At 48.5% G+C, this 9,644-nt stretch overlaps 2 protein-coding genes across 2 annotated transcripts; one reads left to right on the forward strand and one right to left on the reverse strand.

Annotated features, from left to right (window-relative positions):
• Positions 1-2,504: 2,504 nt before the first annotated feature.
• Positions 2,505-7,497, reverse strand: NOP16 (NOP16 nucleolar protein). Its single transcript, XM_063086416.1, has 5 exons — positions 7,277-7,497; positions 7,080-7,188; positions 5,721-5,790; positions 3,825-3,931; positions 2,505-2,914 (listed from the first exon to the last, which is right to left on the reverse strand). The coding sequence occupies exons 1-5, from the start codon at positions 7,381-7,383 to the stop codon at positions 2,771-2,773; spliced, it is 537 nt and encodes a 178-aa protein (XP_062942486.1). The 5' UTR covers positions 7,384-7,497; the 3' UTR covers positions 2,505-2,770.
• Positions 7,498-7,610: 113 nt separating this feature from the next.
• Positions 7,611-8,570, forward strand: HIGD2A (HIG1 hypoxia inducible domain family member 2A). The gene is made up of 2 exons (XM_063086417.1): positions 7,611-7,819; positions 8,168-8,570. The coding sequence occupies exons 1-2, from the start codon at positions 7,666-7,668 to the stop codon at positions 8,332-8,334; spliced, it is 321 nt and encodes a 106-aa protein (XP_062942487.1). The 5' UTR covers positions 7,611-7,665; the 3' UTR covers positions 8,335-8,570.
• Positions 8,571-9,644: the final 1,074 nt, after the last annotated feature.

Below are 9,644 nucleotides of genomic sequence, written 5' to 3' on the forward strand. Positions count from 1 at the left end.
AAGAAGCCACCTCTGGTAACTCTTGGTGCTCAGAACTGCAGGTTTTAAGTTTGTGCAGATGCAGTGGTATTTGGCTAGAAGGACTGGAAAGTAGGTGAAGTCAGTCTGTCCGTCACAACCTCTCAGTGTTCCATGGAGAGGTGCTAAAGAAATCTGACAGTGCTTGCCTGTCTCCCTGAATGAAACACCGCATTCTCAAAAAAACATTTTTACTGACCTTTGGAAAACATTTTGTTGATCATATGCTAGTTTAGGAGGAATTGCCACCATTTAAAACCAGCTGCTGAAGCTTGCCTGTGGTGTCTGTCCTCATGCAGCGGCTGCCCAGACTTCAGACCTGAGGTCGCCTGAACAGACCGCCCTCTCTCATTTGCTATCTGCTCACACATCATCAGAGTGTGTGATTTTGAATACTAAGTCCTTTCTACTAGCTATGAAAAGGAGAACCTCCAACTTTTCCTCTGCTGCCTCTGGAAGATTTACCCATTAAGGGACACGGGGATTTCCATCAAAGGTCTAGAAGTAAGGGGGCCTTGCTCTCTCAGCCCATGTCATGTAAACCCAGACCCACAGGGTTGCCAAGGACAAACTGCATAAAATGGAGTGTCAACGGCTGTTTGAGGTACACAATAAATGCCAAAGCTCTGATATGGTTTCATTTGAATTCTCATTTTGAGGATGGTGTGCTGAGTGCTTACAGTTCCTATGAGAGGCAGCTATGGAGGGTGGTCCCAGAACACCTCCTCATGATGCAATAACTTGTCAAACAGCAAGGCCCAGTTCTCTAGCCCTTCAGCCCATGTAGAAGTGGGAGGGGGGTGGGAGGGAAGGAACATCAGCTTGGCCTAACTCAGTACCTATTGGGAGGTATCCAAACCCTTCTCCCACCCCTTGGGAGTTCTACCTAGGAGGTGGAAGGAAGTCTTCTGCTTCCACCCTGGAAGGCAAAAGAGAGGCCACAGAGCCATGTAGTCCATTCCACAAGCATTCCCAGCACCTGCCTTGGGCCGGGCTCTGGATTCCCAGGCAAGGTCACTGCACTCAAGATCAGTCTGGCAGGGTTGTCAAGCAAATTAAAAATGCAGTTGTGGTTGTGGAAGGTATTGCTACAGGAAGTCTGGGGGGTGGAGACTACAGAACACTTATATGGCCTGAGGACAGGGGATAGCAGCAAGGAAGGCTTCCTAAAGTTGGCACTTTAACTGGGTAAAGAAGGTAAGGAGATGGCCTAGTCAAAGACCTGAATTTGGGATCCTGTGGAGGAAGATGTAAGTTATGAGGCTATATATAAGGTCCTCAGAAGCTCTGCTACATAATAGATCCTAAAGACTACTTTCAGTGCTTACAGTGGCCAATCACTGCTGAAGTCTAAGACTGGGGACAATAAGGGGGGTTAGGGAAACTTCCCAGCCTTCCTTGATAGTATGGATAGATGGGCTGCCTTCAGAGGTCAAGGGGAAGGACAGCAAGCAGAAGGCCAAGGCTTAGTTGCTTAGACTTTATGTCAAATCCCACTCTGACACCTCTCCAGCCTGTTTCCTTAACCTGTAAGATGAGGATAAAATCATGCACCTTACAGGGTTTCACATTAAATGATCTGTGTAAAATCACCAAGCCCTTCTTTTTTTTTTTAAAAAGATGACCGGTAAGGGGATCTTAACCCTTGGCTTGGTGCTGTCAGCACCACACTCAGTCACTGAGCGAACCGGCCATCCCTATATAGGATCTGAACCCATGGTCTTGGTGTTATCAGCACCGCACTCTCCCGAGTGAGCCATGGGACGGCCCCACCAAGCCCTTCTTTTCAAGAGCAGTGAGAAGAGAAATATTATAGGTGCTTCTAGGAGAAACCTTGGGAATGACAGGATTTTTGTATTATTAATGGTTGGGGATAAAGTATCAGGACTTAAGAAAATGCCCAGTGACTACCCCACACCCTGCCTGTGATCCTGCTATGTAATAAGCATCACCTCACATGCAACTGAGTCAGGCAGGCCTGGCCCCAAAGGATGGCCAAGGTATATGTACCCCTGTACTTGGCACACAAGAGTGGTATTCAGTAGTCCACCATAGTCCTAGAAGGCAGATTTGGGGGGCCTTGGATTCACTTCAGGCCAAGGCCAACACAAACAATCCAAAGAAAAGCAGAGATGGCAGGTCACTTGGAGGGCAGACCAGTTCACCTCCTTACCCTCTGGCAGCCAAGCCACAGCTGGACTCAGGCTAGGGCCATGGAGAATCAGTCTACCCGCCCCCAGCCTACAGGTGGGACCATGGGTCCCAGCAAGTTTCTGTAGAAGGGTTAATGGAACTGCTATGCAGAAAACCAATGCAGAGAAAAATACAGAGGAGGAAGGAGGCTGTGCCTACAAGGGCAGGTGAATGTGGCACATGCCACTGGGATGAATGGCCTCTCTGCCCTGATAGTAGATTTTCCCTGGGGCAGCCCCAGGGCTTGTTGAGAGGGGTAAATACAAAACCACCAGAGAAATAAAATATCCTTGTTTTATTATGTATAGACTATGTTCAAATAAACCCCCCACTCTGAAAATAGGTTCTGGCTTTTCCATGAGCCCCCAGAATATGAATTGGAGCCTCAAGAGATAGCTCTTTTCCCAGAAGGGGAGTGTATGAGTGTGTGTGAGTGTGTGACTGCTTGATTACATGGGATTTGACCAGCCTCTTTTGAAGCCACACACAAGTCCTTGCTATATACCCCGACTCCAGCTTCAATGGTCAGGAGGAAGCCTCAACCTGGGGCAGGTGTAAGTCACTCAACTTCCATATTATTCTTCTGCAAAGAATCGATGAAAGCTTGCCACTCTGCTGGGTAAAAGCGTTTGTAGACGTTGATCTTATTCCGAATCTGTTTTGGGGTATCTTGATAGTAATTCTTCTCATCCCGGGCCATGGCCTGAGAAGGAAGAAGGGTCATTTGAAGAGGGCTGGACAGGTAAATGTTCAAATCTAGCTCTGCCTGAGTTGGACAAGTCATTTCCAGACCCCGAAGTCCAGATTCCTCACCTCAAAAGCCATGGTGCAGTATTGTAGCACCAAGGTCAAGGGTTCGGATACCCATCCCAGCCAGCCATCACCCCCCGCAAAAAAAGCCATGGTATATATGGAGCCCTTCTGCACTGAGGGTCTGGGGAAATGGGTGCAAATGCTCTCAGAGACCAGGCAGGCCTGAGAGTCCAGTGAGCTGGGCAGGAGATGGGCCCAACTGAGGAGCTCATGCTCCATCTGTAGCCAACTAATCCTACCTGGACACACGAGTTCAGTGTAGGCAGATCTTTCAATTTTTAAAAGCGGCCAAAAATATGGACTTCTATTTGAATCCTCCCATAATTAAAATGGCAACTATTTCAAGCTCTTTAAAAATACCATGTGAGCAAAGTAACATACCTGTGAATGGGATACAAACCGCAGGCCATTCAGTTTATCCCTGCTGTAAGCACTCTGTTCATATTAGATCCTCATCAACGGGATCTATATCCTAGAGTCTCTCTTTCCTCCCTTCCTTTCCACTCAGCCCCAGGAAACAGGCACTAGGCAAGCACATCAGGCCATGAACAGTCCAGAGTACCTTCAAGAACCAGCCCAAGGGCCGGCCTGTGGCTCACTCGGGTGAGTGCGGTGCTGATAACACCAGGACCACGGGTTCGGATCCTATATAGGGATGGCCGGTTGGCTCACTGGGTGAGCACGGTGCTGACAACACCAAGTCAAGGGTTAAGATCCCCTTACCGGTCATCTTTAAAAAAAAAAAAAAAAAAAAAAGAACCAGCCCAAGTGGTTCTTCCTGCCAGGCTTAAACCACTCACCTTATAGTCCTCTCCATGGTTCTCCACCATGTAGCGTACATAGTCAATGAGGTCCCGGGACAGGGTATTTCCTTTCTTTTCTGGGAGGCTGGCTTCTGCTTCCAGGTCTGGGGTGAGAGATGCCAGGAGACAGGAATGAGGCTTTGCCTTCTGCACTATCTGAGCTGTCCAATCACCCCTTCACCCAGTCCCAAGACCTAAGAATTGCTGCACCAACCACCTGGTGGTCTTTGCCTCCCCATTCCAAAATTCATTGCTGGAACCTTCCTCCTCAGCCCCTCTGATCCCAGGATCTGCCTCCTGTGACCCAACCATCTATCAGTGTCACAACTATCTGGAAGGTAAATCTCTTCTCTCCAGGCCTCAGATGTATTTAAGAGGAAGGCACCAAACTAATAACTCTGCTTAGCGCCAGGTCCTGGGGATAGAGATGAAGATACACTGCCTGCACACAGGGCCGGACTCCCTTCCAGCTGTAAGACTCTCAGAGAACCTCTTTTCTTGAAGTATTACACCAGCACATGAAATGGAAAAGTCTGAATAAATGAGAACTAGAGCTGGAGGAACCAGGGCCTGAAGCTGGGCCCAAGCACCTCACTGCTCCATGTGAGGGAAACATCCAGGCTGTGGAGCTAATAATGGTGTTACTTTTAAAATAGCTAGGCAAATACTTCCTCATTTCTCATCTATGAGGGGAGAAAAATATCTACCTCATAGAAATGAGGTAGTCAAATCTTGTCCAGGGGTTAGGTGCTCACATTGCTTTTAATCAAAATTATCTTTGATATGGTTGCCAGCGACTAGAGGTTGGGGAAAATGGGGAGTTGCTGTGTAATGGGTATAGCTTCAGTTTTGCAAAATGAAAAAGTTTTGGAGCTCTGTTGCACAACAATGCGAATATACTTAACATTATTGAACTGTACACTAAAAATGTTTAAAGGGGCTGGCGGATTAGCTCAGTTGGTTAGAGCACATGTTGATAACATAAAGGTCAAGGGTTCAGATCCCTTTACCAGCTAGCCACCAAAAAAAAAAAAAAAAAAGAAAGAAAAGGTTAAGATGGTAAATGTTATGTAATGTATTTTTTTTACAATTAAAAATTTTTTGTCTTTGACTAAAATACACATGGCTTTTTATATACAGTCCTGTGCAGTAATCCTTATGAGTACTGAGATAAACTAAAGACAGGAATTCTATATTAAATGTCTAGCCATTCAAATCCTTTTAGCTTCAGGAGAGCTGTTAAAAATCCCCAATAGGTAATGGGAAGGATGGGTGAAGAATTCCAGAGAATTCCTGCTTTCCTGCCAGGGTTTACTCTGTTCTGTTTGAACGTTCAATCTCTATAGCTTTAATACATGAAATCAATTTTTCATTGGAAAGATTAGATGAGATGGTGGACTCCTTAAAAATCGGTTGAGGGCCGGCCCCGTGGCTCACTCGGGAGAGTGCAGCGCTAGTAGCGCCGAGGCCGTGGGTTCAGATCCTATATAGGGATGGCTGGTGCACTCACTGGCTGAGCGTGGTGCAGACAACACCGTGCCAAGGGTTGCGATCCCCTTACCGGTCAGAAAAAAAAAAAAAAAAATCGGTTCATCCTCAAATTCATGAGAAGCCTAACACATGCTTGTGACTTCATGGTTTCTTTTCTAATCATTTCAGGCATTTTGCTACGTCCTCCCTGAACATCTCTGACCTTAGTTCACACACTTCAGTTTAGTCAGTAGACTGAAACGTTCCAGGAGGGGGCACGGTCCCAATTCTGTGAACCCTAGACCAGCTCACTTCTCTCCTGTCAACTTTAGTTTCTCCATTTGTAAAATGGGGACTTCTGAGGGGCTTTTCCAGTTCTGACAGTGCAGGATGGTGACCTACAGGAATATGGCCCACACCCACCATTTAGCACATAGGGCTTCCGCACAAGCTCCTTAGGCCTTTCCTCTACATCCACGTCCACGGCCTTCACCTGCAGAAACAGAGACTGTGAAACCAGTAGACAGAGGAAGGATCGCTGATAAGGGAAAGTTCTAGAGGCTCCTGCCCATCCCAACACAACTACATTACCCATAAGAATCCCTACCCAAGGTCAGAAAGAACGAGGTAGCAAGGAGAACCATCACCCTGGAGGATTCAACAACTAGAATCCATGGTTCCCAAAAGAAACACAAGGAAGAGGCTAGTCAGTTAACTCAGCTGGTTAGAGTGCGGTGTTGTAACACCAAGGTCAAGGGTTCGGATCCCTGCACCAGCCAGCTGCCAAAAAGAAAAAAAAGGAAACACAAGCAAGCAATTCACTTTTCTGTGCCTTTCTATAAAATAGGTATAACACTCCTTGCTTTCCTCACTTGTTTTGTGATAATTGAGTAAAACAATGCACATGAAAGCGCCTTATGATTTACAATGAAGAGGACAGGTTGGGTATCTTCTCTTTGGGGAGGAGCTACCTGACACTGGCTATAGCTTCACATTTGTTCAAGAAACAGTAGAGCTACAAAGGAATAAAAAGAAACTTGCCTAACGGCAATGGGACAAATTCATTCAGCAAGCCCATTCACTAGGTTAACTATTTATCGTGTACTTGTCACATCCTAAACATGCTGGGGATTTAGTAGAAAACAAAACACAAAGTCCTGTCATCAAGGAGATTATGTTGGGGGTAAGAGGCACAGACAATAAACAGGTAAGCAAATGAATAAACATACAGTATGCTATATGTACTTACAAGTGCTATGAGTTAAAATAACGCAGGGAAGAGGTTACTGAATAAAGAAGGATGCTATGTTTCTGAAAGTTTGAAAGAGTGGTCCAGAAAAAGACTTATTTGGGAGAAACTAAACCTAGGGAACTCTCAGACCAAGGATGACTGAACGACTGGGGGAAGGTATAAGAAACAGTAAAGATCCCAAACTCTGGGGAGTCCTTGTTAGTAAAGTTAAGGGCAGAAAAAGTAAATTCTGGAAAATACCACGGGATGCCAAAGGACCAAATAGTTTAATTTCAGAGTACAAAAACTGAGTGGAGGAAGAAAAGGAAAGCCCCAACCCAGGTCCAAATGCGTGCTGGGGAGGGAGTGTGAAGAAGGTCGTAAAGGGACCCCTGACCACAGTTAGTGCAGGCTGAGCGGGCTGACCGTGGGGAGGTCGCAAACCTGGGAAAGACGTGAGGGAGGTAATGGGAAGGATCAAGTTCTGAAACCCAGCTAAATACAGCAAGATGGAAGCGGGGGCAAGAGCCGGTACCCTGTCACGTCAGTACCTTTCTCTTACGGAGGGGCACCGCCTTGTTGGGGTCCATAGCCAACCCCATCTCGGCCAGGTTTTGCCGCACAGATTTGGCGTGGTCCCAGGCATGTCGGATATGAGAGCTGCCGACAAACAGAGAGATTGCGGATCCGTCATCTCCAGGGCCGTCCGGGTCGAGACGCCCTGCCTCCCGAACCCCGGACTCCTCACCACTCGATCCTCGGCGCTGCCTTCCGTCGAGCATTCCGGTTCAGACGCTTTCGGTTGACATTATAACCGAACTTCTGCCTTCGGGTCTTGCCCTTGGCCTTGGGCATCGCGCTGACCACAACACCAGCAGCTCACACTCGGTGCGGCTCACTCTCAGAACCTCGTGTAAAAAACTTCTTCCGGCCGGTGCGCGCATGGCTTTGCAGGCTTTTGGGGAAATGTAGTCCTATCAGCCTCGCTACCGTGCTGATTACTACGACTCCCAGAATGCAACGAGCGCTTGCGCCTGCGTACAGCGTTCAGCATATTTACTTCCCCCGCCTTTTGATGACCTCATCAGGAGGCGGGGCTCAGCATTCTGATTTTCTCAGAGCGTTGTTGTCCAAGTCATGGCGACTCCTGGCCCTGCGACTCCAGAGACATCCTTTAAACCATCGCAGCCTCCAGTCGTTGAGGGCTTTAGCCCCAGTGTCTACAGAAATCCAGAAGGCTTCACGGAAAAGTTTCTTCGCAAGACCCGTGAGAACCCAGTGGTACCAATAGGTAAGCGGGTGCTGTAGGAACTATAGACGGAGAGGACAGTGATGTCCGGGGCAATGAAATAGGGGAAGCCCCGGGACGCCAGGGGGTACTGGAATGAGAGTGGACCAGCGATGTGGCGAAGGAGCGGGTGTTGTGAGGCGGTGAAACTGATTGGAGCAGGAGCAGCAGCTGGGCTTGTGGGAGATTGGAGGGCTGGCGTGGGGCGGGGTCTGGAACGAGGAGGATCTCTCCTCCCCCAACCCCTAGCCTTCTCCTCGCTACTGGTTCTGGGGGGAAGGAAGTCCCGGAGAAGGGAGGCACGAGCGGTGCCTGACCTGCTCCTCCCCAGCTGCTTTGTCCTCTCCTCAGGTTGCCTGGGCACGGCGGCCGCCCTCACCTACGGCCTCTATTGCTTCCACCGGGGCCAAAGCCAGCGCTCCCAGCTCATGATGCGCATCCGGATTGCCTCCCAGGGCTTCACTGTAGCAGCCATCTTGGTGGGTATAGCTGTGTCTGCCATGAAGTCTCGACCCTGAGCTCCGGGGAGATCGTTCCAAGACCCAGGAGCAACCACTGACCCTGCCACGGGACTCATTCCCTCCTCTCCCCTGACAGGGCCCTGTGTCGTTAGAGGAGTAAGTGGCCGATTGTGTAACCGTAACCGACAGATTTTTTTCAGAAATCCCAGATTCGGTTCAGTTTGATTGCTGCATACTTCTATTTGTGCCACATCCTCTTCATTCCCTACTTAATAAACTCTAATTCACTTGTACTTTGCATCTGTTTCTCACCCCACTGTCAGCTCCTGACCTAGACCATCTTGGCTCTTTTTTTTTTTTTTGTCTTTTTCATGACCGGCACTCAGCCAGTGAGTGCACCGGCCAGTCCTATATAGGATCCGAACCCGCGGCGGGAGCGTTGCCGCGCTCCCAGCGCCGCACTCTCCCGAGTGCGCCACAGGCTCGGCCCCATCTTGGCGCTTGACGCATATTACAGAACAGGAAACTGAGACTCAGAGAAGCAGCCTAATGTAGTGGTAAAAGCATAGTCCCAGAGCTCTCCAGCAGTTTGTGTATTTAGTGTTTTAGGATTTTGGAAGAAGAGGCTGGGGTCCTGAGCAAATGCTAGAAGAGAGGTGACCTGTGGGGCTGGCCTGTGGCTCACTCGGGAGAGTGTGGTGCTGATAACACCAAGGCCACGGGTTTGGATCCCATATAGGGATGGTCGGTTAGCTCACTGGGTGAGCGTGGTGCTGACAACACCAAGCCAAGGGTTAGGATCCCCTTACCGGTCATTTTTAAAAAAAAAAAGAGAGGTGACCTGTGAGTTCTTCATTCATGTAACATCTCAAACAGATATTCATGGTCTGGTCAGCTCTCCTCAAGTGTTGATTTGGGTACCCAGGATCCTCCCATGTGTAACTCCACTATTTTCTTTTTTTTTTTTTAAATATGACCGGTAAGGGGATCCTAACCCTTGACTTGTTGTTGTCTGCACCACACTCTCCCAAGTGAGCCAACCAGCCATCCCTATATAGGGATCCGAACCCTTGGCCTTGGTGTTATCAGCACCACGCTCTCCCAAGTGAGCCACGGGCCTGCCCTGTAACTCCACCATTTTCAACACTAGCTTCAAGTTGGCAGAAGGGAAAAGAGGGAGTGAAGAAGACACACCCCTTCCTGAGCCCCCTGTCAGAGTCTAGATTCCTGAGTGGAGGGATATAGGACTAGAGCCAGCTAGGTTTCTTGCTTCCACCATGGTCTCTCAGCTGTGAGGCAGAGATTACAAACGTAGAGCAGTGCATTGTGGTGACCCTTGGCCTCAAGATACAAGGAAAGGATATGGA

The sequence above is a fragment of the Cynocephalus volans genome, chromosome 2 (assembly GCF_027409185.1).
Source record: "Cynocephalus volans isolate mCynVol1 chromosome 2, mCynVol1.pri, whole genome shotgun sequence".
Classification (NCBI taxonomy): domain Eukaryota; kingdom Metazoa; phylum Chordata; class Mammalia; order Dermoptera; family Cynocephalidae; genus Cynocephalus; species Cynocephalus volans.